This window comes from Dunckerocampus dactyliophorus, chromosome 17, assembly GCF_027744805.1.
Source record: "Dunckerocampus dactyliophorus isolate RoL2022-P2 chromosome 17, RoL_Ddac_1.1, whole genome shotgun sequence".
Taxonomy (NCBI): Eukaryota; Metazoa; Chordata; class Actinopteri; order Syngnathiformes; family Syngnathidae; genus Dunckerocampus; species Dunckerocampus dactyliophorus.
The window spans coordinates 3,372,687-3,394,424 of NC_072835.1; the positions used below are offsets into that span (position 1 = coordinate 3,372,687).

Here is a 21,738-nt window from a genome sequence, read left to right on the forward strand (position 1 = left end):
TAAAGCGAAATGTAAAAACCATAGTTAGATTACTGCGTCGTCATTGGCCTTCAAAGCTAACAGAGATTGGCGTCTGACAGCCTTAATGGTCACACAAATGTAAGAAGATGGTCACACTGACATGAAAGTGTAAAAAGAAGTCAACCATTGGCAAACGTGAAAATATGACGTCAATAAAAACAGTCATACTTAGCTTTAACGACGAGTGAGGAAGCGGTAAAAAGCAGACAAAGAGTGTCGCGTGTCCCGATGGTCATAAAAGATGCTGGTGACACAGGTGTAAAAGTGTAAAAAGACGCAAATTGCAGCGAAAAGAAGAAACCACACTGCTTTGGTAGCAGCTTTGATCTTAAGTTATTTCTGTTGTATGTTTTTCTTCTCTTCTCATGTTCTTCTCCTCTTGTTTAGGATAGCTCTTCTTTGGAAAGGAGTGAGGCAAAAGAAGCCAAAGAAAAAGCTAAATGTGTTCATCTATCGATGTTGACTGAATTGAGGCCTCCCTTTTTTTTATTAAGGGAGAAAAAAAAGTCCAAACCCTGTGTGAAAAAGTGACTGCCCCCTGATAAAACATAACTTAACTGAGATGAATTGAGATCTATCAGCCTGGAAAAGTTTATAAAGCCATTTCTAAAGCTTTGGGACTCCAGCCAACCACAGTGAGAGCCATTATCCGCAAATGGCCAAAACATGGAACAGTGGTGAACCTTCCCAGGAGTGGCCGGCCACCCAAAATGACCCCGAGAGCGCAGCGACAACTCATCCGAGAGGTCACGAAAGACCCCACAACAACATCCAAAGAACTGCATGCCTCACTTGCCTCAGTTAAGGTCAGTGTTCATGACTCCACCATTAGAAAGACACTGGGCAAAAACGGCCTGCATGGCAGAGTTCCAAGACCAAAACCACTGCTAAACAAAAACGACATTAAGGCTCGTCTCAATTTTGCCAGAAAGCATCTTGATAATCCCCAAGACCTTTGGGAAAATACTCTGTGGTCTGACTCTTTGCAAGTTATCACAAACGCTTGATTGCAGTTGTTGCTGCTAAGGGGGGCCCAACCAGTTAGTAGGTTTAGGGGCAATCACTTTTCACACAGGGCCATGTAGGTTTTATTTATATATATATATATATATATATATATATATATATATATATAGATAGATAGATAGATAGATAGATAGATAGATAGATAGATAGATAGATAGATAGATAGATAGATAGATATATACAAGAACTCGCTTGCTAGACTTTGACTCACAAACACGCTCTAGTGTGTGTAATGCACACACTAAAGCAGGGGTCCCCAATCACCGGGCCCAGTACCGGTCCATGGGCGGGGCCGAACTGGGCCGAGGAAACCTTTCAGGCACAATGATGAAGAAAATACACTCACAAAAAAAATACTTTTGTAAATAACTAAATACAATTTTAAGTAAACGCATATCAATTTTGGACATACTGGCCATTATTTTATTCAAAAAATAATATAGTTTGAAGGTTTGCGTGTTTATGTTGTTTGTTGAGGGCGTCCCACTTTGTTTGACAGTCCTTGAACGCACCATTGTACGTACGCTAGTCTTCTCCCACTCTGCGCTGATTGGCAACTGAACTGTATTTTTATCGGGGTTTTTCACTTCATATTTGCTCCCAAATGCTGATACTCTGTGGGAATGCATCAAGGTAAAGTTTGATGACGTTATCGAGTGCTAATGTGTATATTTGTTGTGTGCACAGCTTCAAGGTAATTCATGCTAGCACGCTGCCTGTTAGCACACATCAAGCAGCGGGGCTATCATGTCAAACTCCAAGCTTATAGTGGAGGACGGTGGGTCTGGATTCACTTTGTGCTTTTCATTTCATGTTGTTCCTGTCTTAGTTTTACACAATACACACTAAATGAGATCAATTACATCGCTATACGACCCCCACCACCACCACCCCGGTCCGCGGAGATTTGTGGGAACACGAGCCGGGCCGTGGGTCCAAAAAGGTTGTGGAGCACTGCACGAGGGCGTTCTTACAGCACAGCAGAGAGATATTGTCTTTTGTGGTGCTGTTCAAAGCCCAAACAGACGCCACTGTCCAAAGAAAAACATATTTTTGTCATAAAAAAAGAAAAGTAACATTTGTTCCTCGCGACGAAAAGGGTCCCTTTGAAAACCAGTGGCAATTTCATTTTTTACACATTTATCACAACATAAATGAATGCAATACAAGGATTTCAATTCAAACTGCAGCTGTCCTTCGCTACATCACGGTTCGAACATTGCTCCCTTTTCAAAAATTATGTTTTGTGTTTAAGTGTGGCCTATTATTAGTAAAAAAAAAAAAATCTATATATATATATTATATTTAATCAAATTGTACTATTCTTTTCAAGCATAAAATGGGGATAAATGAACTAAAATACAAATGCAAGGCAGAAGCATTCTAATTATGAATGCAGTATTCTACATTGGCCACTGGGTGTCAGTAACTGTTTAGCGAGACAAGGACCAGACCTGATCCCCACAACAGGTTTAAATGATCCCACAACACGCACAGTAACAACCCACGACAAGCTAAAACTCCCCTCTGAACCTCCGATGTCACTTCCTGTCCATCACACGCCTGTCCGCTCGTCACTCAGGCCCCCGAGGGAGCACATTTGGTGTGACGCTGCTCAAGCAGGAGTTTTACGTCTTCAGTGGCTTGTTTACTCCTTTTATGTCTACTATATTAGGTGATACGAGTGCAAGCCATTCAAAGCCTCCATTACAATACATTGATGAGACAACAGCCACCGCAGGAAGTCCGCTGTCCAGAGAAAAACACTGCTAACTAAGTTATTTATGTCTAATATGTCTTATTTTCTCTGCTCGTGTCTACTATGTTGGGTAACAGGAGTGTAAAGGCGACGTTCATGTCTCGAGGGCTCTAATGATGTTGAAACTCATATTTAGCAGATTGTCAACACATTTTCTATGCCACAACTACGAAAATATTACATTTACTAATATCGAATCCGAAACGAGGTACGACTGTACCGGCTTTCAGTCTTTGCATTTGTGTAAATTGTTATTGTAAAAGGAAATCGTTAATGATATGTGTCCACCAGATGGCGCTACTTTTTTCCCATTCAAAGCACCCAGCGAAATGTCACAACTTCTTTTGTTTTCTGCAAGGGCGCCTCGGTACTGATAAATGATAAGCGTGTGGACGTTAATGTTAAAAATGTTAAAAAATTTATAAAAAAGCGTTATTATTTTAATTTTTCATTTTTAAAAAAAGTGGACTTATATAAACATACTGCCTTAAAACAACAACAAAATATACTATGAATATTTGAAGGACAGACTTGACTAAAGTAGGTAAAAAAATGCGAACATGATATTTTTACAGCAGTTTTTCAAATGCATGAGGATATTTGAAAGCACCTCTTCAGGGTCCATTATGGAATAGCGTGCACACAAGGTTGCAATCCGTATTTCAAATCAGATATTTGTCTTTTTAAGTTCTTCTGAGTTTAAAATCGTGCATGTGAGGACAAGCTTGAGTAACAGGAGACATTTACTGACTCTTCCTTGCTGTTTGCACGGCGTAGGCAGCAAGATGTAATTACAGTACAGCAATTATTTTCACATGATTGCAAAGCGAAAGGTCATTAGTGAAGGAAAGGCTGCTGTGTTGTTGCAACCCTTGGCTGCTTTCTTTCTATTCCGCATTCATGAGACGTGAGACGCGCTGTACTAATGAACCGATTGTTTTCACTGGAGAGGGGCTTTTATTTGACCTAAATGTGACTGTTTAACTTTAATAATGATTTGGTGTGCATGAGAAAGTGGAAAGGTGCCTAAAGACACAGCTGTTAAAGTTTTTGGACCCGGTGCTGATGAAAAACTTTTGCTTTTGTGGCATGAACACCCAGAGACTTCAGCAGTGAGTTGGCCAGAGGCGCTAACTGTAGCATTGTTGTTAGCATCAGAAAACACGTGTGTCGAGACTTTTTGTTTTTCGCAGCTAGCCAGTCGGCAATTAGCTAGCTAGTGGCTACTTAACTTAAAGTAAAAATAAGTTAACCACTGTAACATTCTGCCTCTGAATGAAGTCAAGTGACGACACGAATAACAGCTAGCCAATCTAGCCAGCTAGCTAGGGCTGCTTCATTGCCGTGCAAGTGTAAAAAGAAGTCAAGTCGTATCATGTTGATATTAAAAACAGTCTTTGTTTGAAAGTATAGCAGTTTAGCCACTGATGTGCGGCATCGCTCGTTTCAAATGCAGCGCTAGCTAGTTTGTGGCTACTTCACTGTCGTGCAAGTCTGAAATACTTTAACCACTGCATTAATAATAAATACACTTACAAGAAATAATTAAAAAACAAAACAAATATAGAAAAAAAATAAAAAATACATCATAATAATAATAATAGTAATAATAATACATTTCAGGTGCAGCACTAGCTAGCTTGTGGCTACTTCACTGATGTGTAAAAAAAAGTGTAAAAGAAAAGAATACAATTAAAAGTAAGAAATAAACATAATTAAAAAAAATAATACAATAATAAAAGAGGTATAGCAGCTAGCCGCTGATAGATATTGTCACGTCATCGCTCGTTTCAAATGCAGCTCTAGCTCTTGTGGCTACTTCACTGTCGTACAAGTGTAAAAATACTTAAACTATTGCATTATTAATAAGTACACTAAAAATATACATAATTAAATATATATATATATATATAATAATAAATCCACTTTACGTTTGAAAAGAAATATAGCGGGTAACCACTGATAGATGTCATCACGTCGTTGTGTTGTCGCTGGTTTTAAATGCAGCACTAGCTAGCTAGCTAGCTTGTGGCTACTTCACTGTTGTACAACCACTGCATTAATAATAAATATGCTTTAAAAAAATAAATAAATCAAAAAATATATAAAATAATAATAAATACACTCTACATTTGAAAAGACGTATAGCTAGCTAGCCGCTGATAGATGTCACATCATCGCTGGTTTCAAAACGCAGAATTTCCTCTTTGAGGCTCGTTAACGTTCATTATCGTCAAGGAATAAAACTGTCGTATCAAAGCTTTTTTGTCCCAAGTTAATGTTTTGTGCTTCTACTAGAATAAATCCAAGATGGAAGAATATCCCCAAAACTCGCCACTGTCAGACGTTTTTGTCTTTTAAAAGGCCGCCGCGGCTACGTGCCACGTTGACAGCGTACACTCGTAAGCGTGGCGGTCTTGTTGTTCACCGCCTCGCCTCGCCTCGCCAGCGCTTGTCAGCGACTGTTATTCCCAGCAAGACCTCGCTGTGATCTCTGCCATGTTCCATCAAAGCGTGCCGCTTTCATTCCCCGCCTTGTTGTCTGAGCGCGTTAGCCGCGTACGAGGAAGCGCCGCCTGCGCCCGTAACCTGGTGTCACTGGTGGCACACAAACACGGCACCACACAGCAGCTGAGCACTGCTGGTTCCTCAGTGTGTGCGTGTGCGTGTGTGTGTGTATGTGTGTGTGTAGATCATTAACGCCAGGCTGTAAATCTGATCAAGTTAAAAGAAGGCCTCAGGAGATGTATGCTGTGAGCTTCAATGTGTGTGTGTGTGTGTGTGTGTGTGTGTGTGTGTAGGTTGAGGAATGGTGTGTGTACCAATTAGAGAAGGGTTAAAGGTTAAAGATGAGCATCAATGCAGCTCCATACCGCCATAGGAAACACATCATGCATAGTGTACAAGTATATACTGTACTGGACAATACGGTCTATTCACCTTGCAAAACAATGACAATACGATGCTATCATTGCTGCTAAGTCATGTAAGCTAGTTAGTTGCAAGGGTCATATAGAAATGATAACATATTGGATTACCTTTTGAGAATAGCTTGCCCGATATTGATCAATGTTGATCAGTTGTTTGGAGCAAGATGAAGATTTCGTCTAAACTACTGCAATTGTTATTAGCAAGTTTCACTAGCGTGATTAGCATGTTTGCTCAGCGAACTCGTTCACTTGCAAAATATCAATTCAGTTCAATTCGATGTGTTTATATAGCGCCACATCACAACAGCTTTTGATTGATTGATTGATTGATTGATTGATTTGAACATTTGAACATTATTTTTTTCCTCACGTTCTTTGTTTCACATCCAATATAGTCTTCTCATGGCACTTTACACATGAACGTCACAACAGAGAACCTACTGATGAGCAAGCACTTGGTGAAGGGAAAACTCCCTCTGGGGAAGGAACCTTGAACAGAACCCGGGCTGGGTTAAGGTGTAAAACCAAAGTAGAGGGATAGGTGATAGAACAAGCCAGAAGTCTTAGGAACATAGAGTAGAGGGATAGATGGTAGATCAAGCCAGAAGTCTTAGGAACATAGAGTAGAGGGATAGATGGTAGATCAAGCCAGAAGTCTTAGGAACATAGAGTAGAGGGATAGATGGTAGATCAAGCCAGAAGTCTTAGGAACATAGAGGAGTGTCTCTGAGACGTATCAGCGTATCACAGGTCAGTTCTAACTATATGCTTTAGCAAAGAGGTAGGTTTTGAGTTGACTTTTTGATAGATAAAGGGTGTCTGCCCCCCGGATTGAGTGGGGGACACGGTTCCACGACAGAGGAACCTGATAACTAAATGCTCTACTGCCCATTCTACTTCTAAAAATTCTGAGTGGCAAGTAATTGTAAATTCTGGGAGCGCAGTGTTCTCCTGGGTTGATAGGGTTCTAGGAGCTCTTTAAGATATACTGGTGCCTGACCGTGGAGTGCTTTATATGCAAGAAGGAGAATTTTGTTTTGGACTAACTGAAGGGTCTCTAAAGATTTCTTAGGGCGACCTATTAACAGAGAGAGACAAAAATCCAACCTGGAGCTCACAAAAGCATGAACAAGTTTTTTCTGCATCTGGTAGTGGCAGGGATTTTCTGATTTTCTGATTTTCTTTATGTTTCGTCAACGGAAGAATGCAGTTTTTGACACTTGTCGTATTTGGGAACTAAAGGAAAGGTCCTGATCGAAGAGTGCAAGACCATCTAGGGCGGTGATATCATTTACAACCTTGTCTCTGAGGTGCTGGGAGCCAAGGACTATGATTTCAGTCTTATCTGAGTTTAACAGTAAAAGGTTTGAGCTCATGCAGATCTTTGTGTCGTTGAGACATGCCTGGAGTTTGGACAGCTGACTAGTTTGCTTAGGATTCATTGATGAGTACAGTTGTGTGTCATCTGCGTAGCAGTGGAAGTTGGCTAAGCGGGACATACAAAAACTGAACAATACAGGTCCTAGCGCAGAACCCTGTGGGATGCCGTGACTGACCTTCACGTGTCTGGATTGTTTTTTACTAATGGATACAAACTGGACCGCACGGTGATCTAGTGGTTAGCATGTTGGCCACACAGTCACAGTCGGGACATCGGGAAGACCTGAGTATGAATCTCCGTTGGGCATTTCTGCATGTTCTCCCTGTTTTCTCTGGATACTTGGCCGTTAATTGGAGACTCTAAATTGTCCGTAGGTACGAATGTGAGAGTGAATGGTTGTTTGGCTATATGTGCCCTGCCATTGGCTGGCGATCAGTCCAGGGTGTCGCCCGAAGTCAGCTGGGATAGGCTCCAGCATGCCCCGGCAACCCTAATGAGGGTAAGCGGCATAGAAAATGGATGGATGGATACAAACTGCAGGCGATCTGACAAATAGGACTGAAACCATTTGAATCCTTTAATGCCAAAGGCATGCATGCTCGTCCGTATTAGGATTTGGTGATTGATTGTGTCGGATGCTGCTGCTGTAAGGTCTAATCAAGCTAATACTGAAGCAAGCCTTTGTCTGATGCGGCGAGGAGGTCGTCCTGTTTCAGTACTGTGGTGCGTTCTAAATCCAGACTGACAGGCCTCGAATAGGTGGTTGTTTTGAAGGAAATGGTGTAACTCCTAGGTTCCCAAAGTGGGGTACGCGCACCCTCAGGGGTACGCCAATTGTCATCGGGGGTACGCGAATCAGAGCCGCAGTGAAAACCATCGGGACTAGCCTGCCCTCCGTAGAGGAACTGTACCGGTCCAGAGCATTTGCCCGACATACTGTTCTGGACGTAACTCTGTGAATTTGTACCCTGTAACATTGAAGAAGACCGACCTATTCTAATCATTCTGTAACATTCTATTAAATATGTACAGTACAGAAGTATTCTCCTTCTCCTCCTCATGTGGAAACTTGTTTACTGTTGTTGTACTTGTAACCGAGAGGGATGTTGACCGCAGTCAAATTCCTAGTGTGGAACACACACAACCAATAAAGCTGACTCTGAGTCTGATTCTGATAAAAAATGACAATTAATAACAAACTAATACTCACCTGAACGCCTTGTAGCGGAAAGAAGGACGGATGGCATGAAGTTCTTCATTGCTCTGTGTGAGTTGCATGAACAAGTAAGCCAGTTTGCTGGTTATGTTGGGTATTAAGAGGGTTTCATCTTGAAGGTTTAACCCGTAGTGGTGTTCCAATCCCCTGTGAAAACCTGTCAGTGTACCGTCGTGGAAAACATGACTAGAGCACCCTTGTTTCTTCGGTTTCTTGTTCGTTTTAATGCCTGACACAACTAAAGGTAGCTTTGTTTGGACAGATCTAAAAAGGACAACAAAAACAGCTCACAGGGGTTACATTTTTTTAGCAGCACGATGCTATCGCTATTCATGTAAGAACCGAAGTGATTTTGGTTATTAACAAGAAAACCATGGGAGTTGCTAGATATCAGCTCTTCAATTCAAATTAAACCGGATTCTTTTTATTATTTTCAAGGATTTCTTGTTGTAGCTTTTCCACCATTTCCTATATATTGATTTTATCCTGGTAAAAGTACTGCCGATTTTTCAATTTTTTCAGTTGTTGTCGCTTTTTACAAAATGTTCTTGTTAAATTCTATTTTTAGAATGTGTCGTTGGCCAATAAAAAAACAGCTGCGGGCCGCAAATGGCCCCCGGGCCGCACTTTGGACTCCTCTGTCCTAAATAATCCAAAGAAAATGCATTTTGAGCGGGCTGATGAAGTTATCAGACTAGTGTGTTCATTCGCATGGTGGCTAGCAATTTTACCGTGTGTTGGGGAGCTCTCTTTTCGAAATGAAATGTTGCATATTACACATTGCAACAAAAAAAACAGCTTATTGTTTGCTTATTGTACCAGTTAGCTACTGACATTGGCTGTCCTTGGGCTGGTTGGAAATATTGATCAGTTCAATCATTACCAGCCATGTTTTGAGTTGCACGTCAGCATCCTTCAATGTTGAATTTCATGCTTTATTCCCGAAAAAAACCCCAAAACAGTGCCTTAAAGCACAGGCAAAGCTTCAGACATAAAGCAGCCCGTCTTAAAGGAGCTAAAAGTCGTTTCCTGTGATTGATTTGCTTGTGGCTGCAGATTGGATTCGAATCCAGCTGTAGTGCAGCCTGCAGGGGAGCAGCTGTGTCGTGTTAGCGTGCTGGGCGCATTGCTTTTGTCGTCTCAGCCATGCAGTCTCATGCCAGAAAGCTGCTTTCATGTGTTTTCAACATGCAGGAATTTAACACAAGTGAGCGCGCAGTAGTCATGCACTCACTGAGCACAAGGAAGTTACTGACAAGACGCCGCTTGCCCGCACGATATTACCTTCAAGTACTTGTTGCAGTCAGCATCTTTTGAGGTGAACTACAACAAAGCTCGACGCTCGCTGTTGACTGCGCAGGTGAAAGACTAACCTCATTATTCCCTCATTTCAGTGCCACTAAATGAATAATAACTCTTCATTTAGCACCAAAATGGCGGCACTAGTTAGTATTTCGGTCTGGTTGCTACCGGTATAGTTTGGGTACGCGTCCTTAATCCGAACTGCGCCATTGGTGTCACAACAAACGGCGTTCAATCTCTGAGTTTGACTCATTTGTCAACCAGGGTTGAACCAAATGTTGCAGAAGACCTTTTTCATCCACAGTGCAATGAAACACAGAGACACATCGAAAAACATGACTGTTTTATTTGTTGAAACTGACAAATGATTTGAATTTAAAGATATCATTCTTTGTAATAAAAGATATACTGTAACTAATAATGTATTTATTTCTAAATCAGATAGTTGCCCTGTAAGACAACCTTCCTGGGTGGAAGACGGCACACACATGTCCACTATCCACAGAAAAACATCCATCTACAAAGGTTGTCATTTAAAAAATATATATAAATTATTGTTTTTTAAATTGAATAAATTACAATTGTAATTGTTTTAATAATGTTCATGTATTTATAATTCAAAGTGATTAAATATGTAACAAATTATACTTGTATATGATTTTATTAACGTAATAATAACAATTACAATAATAATGATACTTAAACTTCAATAGAAAGTGGTTTGATGGCGTTATCTACGAGTGCTGCAGAGTTATGAAGCCAGCAGAGGGCGCGACCTCACTGCTCATGCACTTTTTCCAGCAGGAAGATGCTTTAACAAGACTGGATGCCTGTGGTTGTTCCCTTATGTGCTGAATAACTGTGAGAGGCCTGCAGAGCAGGGGTCTCAAACTCAACCTGCCTGGAATAGAGTCTGGCTGAGGAATCGGGTCCATCCATCCATTTTCTTCCACTTATCTGGGTCCGGGTCGCGGGGCCAGCAGCCTCAGTAGGGAAGCTCAGACTTCCCGGCCTTCTGCCACCTCTTCCAGCTCCACCGAGAGGACACCGAAGTGTTCCCGGCCAGCTGTGAGACATAACCCTCCAGCGTGTCCTAGGTCTGCCACGGGGCCTTCTCCTGGCTGGGCATGCCTGGCACACCTCACCAGGGAGGCATCCAGACTGGATGCCCGAGCCACCTCAAATGGCTCCTCTTGATGTGAAGGAGCAGCGGCTCTACTCTGAGCCCCTCCCGGATGGCCGAGCTCCTCACCCTACCTCTTAGGGTGAGTCCAGGCGGAGGAAACTCATTTCATCTGCTTGTAGCCACAATTCAGTTCTTTAGTTCATGACCGTAGGTGAGGGTGGGAACATAGATGGGGGGGGAATTGAGAGCTTTACCTTCCGGCTCAGCTTTCTCTTCACCACGACGGTCCGGTACAGTGACCGCATTTCTGCAGACGCTGCGCCGATCCGTCTGTCGATCTCACGCTCCAACCGTCCCTCACTGGTGAACAAGACCCCGAGATACTTGAACTCCTCCACCGGGGGCAGGACCTCATTCCCAACCCGGAGGGAGCAATCCACCCTTTTCTGACTGAGAACCATGGCCTCAGGTTTGGAGGTGGTGAGTCTCATCCCAGAAGCTTCACACTCAGATGCAACCATCCAGTAAACGCTGAAGGTCACAGCCCAATGAGGCCATCAGGACCACATCGTCTGCAAATACAGAAGAGATCCTGAGACCCCTGAACTGGACTCCCTCGACGCCTTTGCTTCGCCTAGAAATTCTGTCCATGAGAATTATGAACAGAATGGGTGACAAAGGGCAGCCTTGGCGGAGACCAACGTTCACCGGAAACGGGCTCTACTTACCGCTGGCAATGCCAACCAGGCTCCTGCTTTGGACCCAATGGCACGTAGTAGCCACCAATCCTGTACTCCCGGAGCCCCCCCTCCCACAGGACGCCGCGAGGGACACGGTGGAATGCCTTTTCCAAGTCCACAAGCACATGTAGACCGGTTGGGCAAACTCCCAAGTACCCTCCAGTACCCTTCCAAGGGTGTAGAGCTGGTCCAGTGTTCTGCGACCGGGACGAACCCCACATTGCACCTCCTGTAGCCGAGGTTCGACAGACAGGCATCGATTATTCCACTAAAAAAGTACAACTTATCCAGTCTCCTCAGTCTTTATTTGTAACAGCAGCTTCTGTTGTCTACTCCTCTCATTTGTAGGTGATGTTGTGTCCTTGTTGGTGTATCTTTTCTTAGAGTTTCCTACTAAATTCTTGTGGGATAACTTTGTGGACATCCATCCGTGGAGCACAAGGACCGTTTTTTTTAATAAAATAAATGTAGTCATTCCTCATTTATCGCAGTTAATTGTTTTCAGACCTGTCCTGCAGTTATTGTCACATCAGTGTAACATTACTGACACCTAGTGACCAGTGTAGAATACTACAGTACATATCATGCCAACGTCTTTCAATGCGTCTTCTGACCGCCTTGTATTTGTATTTTACTTCATTTAGGCAAACAAATCTGTCAGGCTTGCTCATATATGCATATTTTTATACTTTTTAGCCATTCACGGGTGTCTTGGAAGGTAACCCCCTTGAATGGCAGGCATCTACTCTTCTTCTTCTTCTTCTTATTGATCTTGTTATGTTTGTCTTCCCCTCTCTTCTGTGCAGGCAGTTGATGGAGAGCCTTTCGAATGACAGCCGGGACAGTGGTCATCACTGGTGGAATCCTTGCTACGGTTATATTGCTCCTTATCATAGCAGTACTCTGCTACTGCAGGCTGCAGGTGAGCGCACGACGCTCGTCAAAAGGATTAGGGCAGGGGTGTCCAAAGTGCGGCCTGGGGGCCATTTGCAGCCCACGGCTGTGATTTTATTGGCACAGCACAGTCTAAAAATGTAATTTAACAAGGAAACTTTAAAAAAAACCAACAACAACAACCTCGGCAAAAATGGGAAAATTAATTAAAAGTCAAAATATGAAAAGAAGAGTTGTAATCTAGCAAGGAAAAACGGCATACTTTCACAAGAATAAAGTAATAGTATGAGGAAAATGTCATTTTAGGAGCATGAAGTTGAAATATTATTATTTTTTTAGTAAAAAATAATTAATAAAGTTGTAATTTTGGAAATTTAAGTTGGGTGCAAATTTATAGCATAGGAATAAAGTGAAAATATTAGGAAAAGAAATTTGAAATATTTTGAAAATTATGCAAAAAAAACAACAGCAGAAATGTTAACAGAGTAAAGTCAAAATATTAAGCGAAAACAATAGAGAGAACAGTTGCAATTTTATGACAACAAAATTGTAAAATGAGGAAAAATATCATTCAGTAACAATGTTGAAATAAAGAAAAAAGACATTATTGTTTTAAAAATTATAAAGTTGTAATTACGAGAAGAACATTTACAAGAGGAAAGCTGAACGGAAATAGTTGGAAAATAAAAAAAAAAACAGCAGAAATGGAAAAAAACTGCTGTAATTTTGTGGGAATAAAGTCAAAATATTAAGAAAAAAAGTCATAATCGAATGAAGAAGAAAAGTCGCAATTTTACAAGAATAAACTTGTATTATGATGGAAAAAAATGTCGTTTTTAGTAGCATTTCACCTATTAGAAAGGTGAAATGAAGTTTTTTCTTAGCATACTGTATCTCTATGTGCTGGTTTACAAAATATCAAAGGGGCCCTTGCATCCTTTCATTTTTCAGTATGTGCCCCTCACTGGGAAACGTTTGGACACCCCTGGATTAGGCATAAAGAGCATACGGTACTTTGCATAACCATTTCCATGTTATAATTGACTCGTGTTAATTGATCCCAAGGTACGTGTCACTACAATTTTCACAACAATTTTTGCGAGTCAAAGCAAGAAATCTACTGATTTTTTTTATATTTGACATGAGAGGTCTAAGGTCAAAACAAGAATATTTACTCTTGTATTGGTTGTGATGTTTTTCCATATTAAAGAAAGAGATCCACTGTATAGATTTTCGATATCAAACACCAAGATGGCTAATACAGCGCAGGTCAAATTTGATATTTGATATGAAAACTATTGGACTGTTTGTCCCAAGTGCAGCCCGGGGGCCATTTGTGGCCCGCGGCTGTTTTTTAATTGGCCTGCGGCATATTCTCAAAATATAATTTAATCAGGAAAACTAAAACTAAAAAGTAATACTAAAAATCAGCAGTAATTTCACAAGAATAAAGTCAAAATATTTACAGAAAAAGTTGTAATCGAAAGGGACAACGTTGTAATTTTACGAGAATAACCTAATATTATGAGAAAAAGTAACGTCATTTAAGTAGCATGAAGTTGAAATAGTAAAGAAAAATATTATGATGTCATATAATATTATGAGAAACAAGCAAAACAACAAATAAAATTGTAATTTGGGGGAAATTAGGTTACGGAAAAAGTTGAGAATAAAGTGAAAATATTTTGGAAATAACGTAATCATTACGGGGAAAAAATGTACAAGAAGAAAACTGAAATAGTTGGAAAATTGAAACAAACCTACAGCAAAAATGGAAAAAAACTGCTGTAATTTTACGCGAATTCTGTCAAAATATACAAAGAAAAAAGTTGTATTTTAACAAGAAAAAAAGTTGCAATTTTATTATTAATTCTGAATAAAATTAATGTCATTTTAGTAGTGTAGAGCTGAAATATAAAAGAAAAAATACATTATTTTTTAGAATTCGTAATATTACAAGAAACAAACATTTTTGGAAAATTTGGTTGGGAAAGCAGTTAGAATATTATGGGAATAAAGTCAAAATATTACAAAAAGAAAATGTACAAGCAGAAAGTTGAAATGGTTGGAAAATTAACAAAAAATAGCAGACAGCTGTAATTTCATGAAAATAAAGTCAAAATATTAAGGCAAAAAAGTTGTATTCTGATAAGAAAAAAAGCTGCAATTTTACGAGAATAAACTTGTAATATTAAATCACGGCATTTCAGTAACATCGACTTAAAGTATTGAATGAACAAAGCGTTATTTTTTTATAAGTTCTAATAATTCTGAGGAGCAAACAAAACAACGAATTATGGGAATAAAGTCATACTTCCGAGAAGAAAATTTACTATAAAAGAGTTGGAATATTTGAAAAATGCCCCCACCCCAAAAAACAACAGCAACTAAAAAAGCACTCGGAGAGTGCAGACCTCCGCGAAGCGCCATACTTCTCCCATATAGTGATTTACTCCATAAATATTAGTCCTCTATTTATTTTACATATTTAGATTCCTTGACCATGAAAACATACCATGGAAGGGTTTGAATTACTTAGAATGCTAACATGCTAATTTTAGCATGCTAAAAGCTAGCATGATAGCACTAAGTGTCTGCTTAAGTTCATATTCATGAAAATTGAAAAAAATGTGAGTATGCTAATGTTAATTTTAGTGCTATGTGTTCATATATATGTATACCCATGAAAATGGTTACAAATGCTAATATGCTAATGTTATCATGGTAGCAATGCTAACATGCTAACATTAGCATGCTACACCTAGCATGATAGTGGTGTTTATATATGTGTCTACCCATGAAAATAGCAAAAAAATGCTAGCATGCTAATGTTAACATACTAGCAATGCGAACATGCTAACATTAGCATGCTAACACCTAGCATGATAGCACAATGTGCCAAGAAGGCTAAATGTCCCGAACATGTGCTCTGACTATTTTTTTTTGTGGACTTATATGCACAAATGCCGAAAATGGTCCGATCTCGCAATGTTCCTCGTGATCATCCGGATCACCCCCAAAATTGAATCAATTCTTCCATATCCCATTTCTGACAATTCCTGAAAATTTAATCCAAATTCATTCAGAATTTTTCAAGTTATTTTGAACACAAACAGACAGACAAACATAAACACCGGCAAAAACACCCAACCTCTGAGCTGCGCTTGCGCTTTGCGGAGATAAAGATTGGGAAAAAAGAGCAAAGAGTGAAGCTGATAGTAATAATACTTGTAGGCTTTTTCAGCTATATGACAAAGCTGAGATGCATTTTTTTTCCTGAAATATATACTGTTTAACTAACTAGCATATTGCTTGAGAAAATATCGAAGTGGCAAAGTCACATCCTCTCATTTTTCACTATGTGGGCCTCGCTGGAAAAACGTTTGGACACCCCTGGTTTATATCAAAGCAAGAAATGTGAAGATTTTGGTGGCGAGTGGCTCGGAAGTCGCTCAGCTTTCCATCGCTGGCGTCGCGCGGCAGACTCGACAGCACCTCTGCTGGTTGCGCCCAAGTATTGCAGTGTGACATAAGAGGACATTACAGCATGGCGCTGAATGCAGTGACCCTCTAGAATGGAAAATGAGCTTTTGTACTTGTCACATTGTTCTGAGAAGTGTGCAGTAAAAAAAAGCCACATGTGCACTCACCAAAGTGTGTTTGCATGGTTTTCATTTCACGGCTGCGTTACATCAGCACTTCTGGCTTAGTGGCTCTCCAAAGTAAATCATTCATGAGATCATTTTTGCACAATTCCCTCCGCACTCGTCGTTTTACATCATGTTCATTTCCCAACGAGTAACTCATCTGCTCTGATTTCATGCCAGGCAAAGCTCACTTAAGTGGAAGTGTCACAGCGATATCAACACATTTGTGCAGGTGATGACAGGAAAAGGCTTATTTGCTCATCAAGGTGCGCGTAAATCATACCCTCCTTTCTATCTTGGGGCATATTGTTTTATTTCCTGGCGTAATCCAAGCCATCTTTGCGTTGTGCTTTGATATTAGCTGGCAGCGTGCCCGGGATTAATCTGCAAGCTACATTTTGTGGTTCAGAAATGGCAAATTCTTTGGGAACGAGTGCGCTTCAGGATTTGCAATTTTTGTGTGAATGCTGAGCTGAAAAAGCAATGAGTGGAGGACTCGATAACACCGTAATCCCTCGCCACTTCATGCTTCAAATTTCCCAGCCTCACTCGATCACGTTTTTTTTCAAAAATAGCATATGAATGAACAACTCATGCTGTTTAAAGGTTGAATACGGCCTATTATTAGTCCAAAAATATGCATATTTAAGAAAATTGGCTAAATGAAGCACTTTCAAGCCTAAAAATGTATAAATGAAGAAAAAACACATACTGGTATATAAGGCATTCAGATGTTGTGATGATGTGTAGTATTCTACACTGGTCACTAGGTGTCAGTAATGTTACATTGATGAGACAACAGCCATCGCAGGAAGTACTGTACAGAACAGGAAGTAAAAAAAGGAACAAGGACCTCTCCAAATACTAACACGTGTGAGTCTATATTATATCTTATTTATGTCTAATAAGTCTTATTTTCTCTTATAATGTCGACTATATTGGGGAACAGGGGCGTAGAGGTGACTATGGGGGTGTTATTTAATGTCTAGAGGGCTCTAAGAATGTTAAAAAAACAAATTTGGACAGTCATAAACAGGTTCTAACTACAAAGATTTTCCATTTATCAATAAGCAATCCTACTTTGCAAAAATTCACTTATCACATTCGGGTCTGAACCCAATTAACCGCGATAAACAAGGGATTAGTGTACATCACTGCATATCGTAACAATCCTCAGATACCGTGAAAATATGTGGCATTGATCAAGTAAAACAAATATCAGCAATACTTGTCTCTCAGCTTTCACACCCTGTAACTAAACGTACTGAAAAGTACATCATTGCTCCCTCTAGTGGTGTTCAATGAGAAGTACACTGTCAGTACGGTGCCTCCGGGACTTAGCAAGGACTCGTCCTTAACTCGTTGAGCATTTAGTGGTATTAGTACAAATTTGTTGTTTCTGTCCTTGTTTTAAAGGGCTAACATAAATAATAATAAAACGGTGTGGGGGGAAAAACCTGGATTGGTTCAAATGTTGAGATGAGATGATTTAGCAACTTTGCTTAAAAATATGATATATTCTTTGTAATTATGTTCTAATCATGTTGTACATTTGTTGAAAGCGAACATTAAATGACATGACATGATTCATAGTTCATGGTGCCAGCCGTGGCCAACTAGCGAGCAGCTCAGCCTCGTTTCTGGATGTGACGTAGTGGAGGGGGCAGGATGCTCAGCTGCACAAACAGCAGTGTAGCGGTGTACGAGACAGAGGATGTTTACAGTCATTAGAGTCAGTACAGGGATTAATGTCATTTTAGTAGCTTAGAGCTGAACTGTTAAAGAAAGAATGTGTTACGTTTTTGTTGGCTTTCTAAAGGTGTACTATGAAAAACAAACAAAACAAAATAAAGTTGTATTTTTAGGTTGGGGGAAAAGTTATAATATTATGGGAATGTTAAAATATGGGAATGAAGTCATCATTTCTGAAGATTATATAAGAAGAAAGTTTAAATATTTGGGGAAAAAAATGCAAAAATGGGGTAAAAAAGAGTAAAGAGCAAAATCGATACTAATAATATGATTTTTCACCAATATGACACATCTGAGAAGCACTTCTTTTCTTGAAATATATATAACTTGTTAGCATATCTACATGTGTTGCCTTACAAAATATCAAAGTGGCAAAGTTGCATCCTTTCATTTTTCACGATGTTACGAAGGAGTATTAGGGCCACATTGAAAAAAAATAAAAAATCTTAGATTTCAAGAATAAAGTCGTAAATTTACACCTTTATTCTCGTAAATTTACGGGAAAAAAGTCGTAATATTATGAGAATAAAGTCATACATTTATGAGGATAAAGGCGCAAATTTACGAGAAAAAAGTCAGAATATTATGAGAGTAAAGTCATAAATTTACGTGAATAAAGTTGTAGTATTACAAGAATAAAGTCGTAATATTACGAGAATAAATTTGTAAATTTACGAGGAAAAAAGTCGTAATATTACGAGAATAAAGTCGTAAATGTAAAGAATAAAGTGGTAATATTACGTATTATACGTGTCAGAGGGAAAATCGAGCATAGCTCTTCAGGAAGGAAGGAATGTTTCCTCTTGCTTCCGGCAATTTTTTATTTACAATATGGCAGCAAAACAGAGCAGTTGAGCACAAACGACAGAAAAGGAAGAGAAAGCGGTCCACTCGTGCTTGAACACCACAGGGACTTGGCAGGAGAATGTGCTTCCAAAAGGCATGCTAAACATGGCTGAAGACAACACAGGACTGCTTTGACTTGCAAATAAAACACTCCTTTTAATTCACACCAAATGCTTACATGCAAATACAAAAAACAGTTTTAGGTTTTTCTCATATCAACCGTGCAAAAGAAAAGGACAATGGACCTCATTCACGAACATCTTCCTAAAAGTCTTATTAAGAAGTGTACTTAAGAAGGCGTGGGTTGGAAACTGCGCCACATTCACGACACGTTCTTAAGTAGGGATAATCGTTCGCACCGGTGTTCTTAGGTTGATGAATGCCAACGGGGATGCCCGTGCATGTGAGGCCTAATTTGCATAGGTCACCGCCTATTATTTCCTATATAAGGTCAAAAATGTGCCGTGCGCAACAGGCAGCTGGAGGCGGAGATGGCAACGTGCGAGGGCAAGACTGAGAAGCAGCTGGACAACAAACAGAAGAAAAACTTCAATTCTACTGAAATAGAGGTGCTTTTACAAGGAGTGAGCGAACACAAGACCACCTTATTTTCACGTGTATCCACCGGTCATCAGGCCATCCAAAAAGAGTCGGCATGGAGCACCATTGCAGGAAACATAAATGCCGTTTCCACGGAGAAACGCACCACCGCAGAGGTTAAAAAGAAGTGTTTTGACTTAAAATAGACAAAAAAAAAAGATTAGACTGCACTGGAGGGATCTGGAGGAAACGGGAGCTGGGCCATCAATCAGAAACCAAACCATTTCGGAAACTCTACAAAATATTTACACAATCATCATGGAAAAATAAAGTAAAAATACATAGTTTGTGTGTGACAATTTATTTTTTCTGTGGTTACATTTGATTGATTAGACGCTGCCTAATTAATACAGCAGCCCCGTGCTCTGGCTCAAGACGTGGCTGGGGGCGCATGTCGTTATCTGGGTCTGCTACGTGCGCAATAGGCACACCACGTTTCATTGCGATGTTATGCAAGACGCAGCAGGCCATTATGATGCTGCACACCTGCAACAACAGAGAATCAATTATTTATCCAGTTGACCAAATAAAACATATTTGCAATGGAGAATTCCTGGATTAATGAGAGCCTTCACAAAGAATCAGAATGTTTGCCTCTTATTTTTTTGTCATTCCAAAGCATAAATAAAATAAAACCTAATATTAAATACTACAAAACCTACCTTTTCTGGTTTGTAGAGCAGCCTTCCACCGGCAGTGTCCAAACACATCCAGCGTTCCTTGAGTATACCGATGGTGCGCTCCACGCAGGAGCGTCTAAGTGTGTGCTTTTGGTTGTACATGTTCTTGTGGGGTCTGCGGATTATTCAATGGTGTCATGAGCCAAGGTGCCAGGGCATAGCCTCGATCACCTGTAAAATAAGTTAATGGCCACATAACAACACGCAAAAGGCAAGAAATTAACATTTTACGCACCGATTAACCATCCGTCGCAGGCTGCGCCATGACTCAGGCGCATTCCAACGGAGGAATTTCGGAAAATGTAGGAGTCGTGTGTACCTCCAGGGAAACTTGCAACAACATTCAGAATCTTGTTGCGAATCTGAGATTATTTGGATATTAATTGAGTGATACCATTTGCGATTGAGGTGTGAAGTGACACACAAAAAACAACAGCAAGAAAACGACTAGGAAGCAAAGTACAAGTGTTTATTTGTGCAAGTGAGAAATACTGTTTGTCAAAAGAACATAAAAAAACAAACAACTGGACTTAAAACACAACTTGTTTCAGTGAGCCAGGGTAGGCTGCCTCATATAAATGCCAGTATTTCTGTACTTCAGCGGCGAGGATCTCCTGCTCGTCTGCTGTTTTTTTCGTGTGTCGGCGTCCACGTAGTTAGAAAAATGTGGAGGTGTGCGGAGCGGGAGTTTTCTGCATGAAAAGGGCCGCTGGAGGGGGCGTGGATGTGAAAATGATGTGATGATTTCTCCACACGGAGCCGCACGTACAGTACCTTGCAGACGCAAAGCATAAAACAAGTCCCCCCTTTTCATAGCTGTCTCTGGCAATGCCTGTAACATAAAGTTACGAGTTTTTTCTCAACTTTATTGTCACAATTTTACGAGTTTATTTTCAAAATCATTTTAATACTTCGTCGTAACAGGCATTGCCTGAGACAGCTATGAAAAGGGGAGATTTACAGTATGTGACCTTTGGCCTTTATTCTCGTAAATGTACGAATTTATTCTTGTAAATTTACAAAAAAAATTTCACGTAAATGTACGACTTTATTCTCGTAAATGTACAACTTTTTAATCTCGTAAATGTATGATTTAATTCTTGTAAATTTACAACATTTTTTTCACGTAAATGTACGACTTTACCTGTATTCTCGAAATCCCAGATTATTTTAATACTCCGTCGTAACAGGCATTGCCTGAGACAGCTATGAAAAGGGGTGATTTATGTGACCTTTGGCCTTGGGCAAAGGTAATATTACCTTTATATTACCTTTTTTTACCTTTTATTACCTTTTTTTCTTAAAAATGTACAACTTTATTCTCGAAATTTCAGATTATTTTAACACTCCGTCATAACAGGCATTGCCTGAGACAGCTATGAAAAGGGGCGAGTTATGTGACCTTTGGCCTTGGGCAAAGGTTATATTACGACTTTTTTTCTCGTACATTTATGACTTTATTTTCGTAAATTTGCAACTTTTTTTCTCGTAAATGTACGACTTTATTCTTGAAATCTCAGATTATTCCGTCGTAACAGGCATTGCCTGAGACAGCTACGAAAAGGGGAGATTTATGTGATCTTTGGCCTTACCACTTTTTTTCTGTTACATTTACGAATTTATTCTCGTAAATGTACGACTTTATTCTGGTAAATTTAAATCTTTTTTTCTCGTAGATGTACGACATTATTCTGGTAAATTTGCGACTTTATTCTCGAAATCTCTAATTTTTTTTTCAATGTGGCCCTAATTTTCCGTCATACTATGTGGCCCTCGCTGGAAAAACCGCTTGGACAGCCCTGCCTTAAACGTTTGACA

General features: G+C 39.9%; 1 protein-coding gene across 3 annotated transcripts in view; it reads left to right on the forward strand.

The window, feature by feature from the left end:
* Window positions 1-21,738, forward strand: part of fam163ba (family with sequence similarity 163 member B, genome duplicate a) — a 38,984-nt gene that overhangs the window by 11,966 nt on the left and 5,280 nt on the right. Inside the window, exons 2-3 of one of the 3 annotated variants that reach the window (XM_054756188.1) lie at window positions 409-827; window positions 12,308-12,423. In XM_054756188.1, coding sequence (XP_054612163.1) covers window positions 12,331-12,423 — 93 coding nt within the window. In that variant the 5' untranslated portion in view covers window positions 409-827; window positions 12,308-12,330. Of the gene's footprint in view, window positions 1-408; window positions 828-858; window positions 1,681-12,307; window positions 12,424-21,738 lie in introns of those variants that run through there. The other 2 variants (XM_054756189.1, XM_054756187.1) reach the window with 2 other exon arrangements.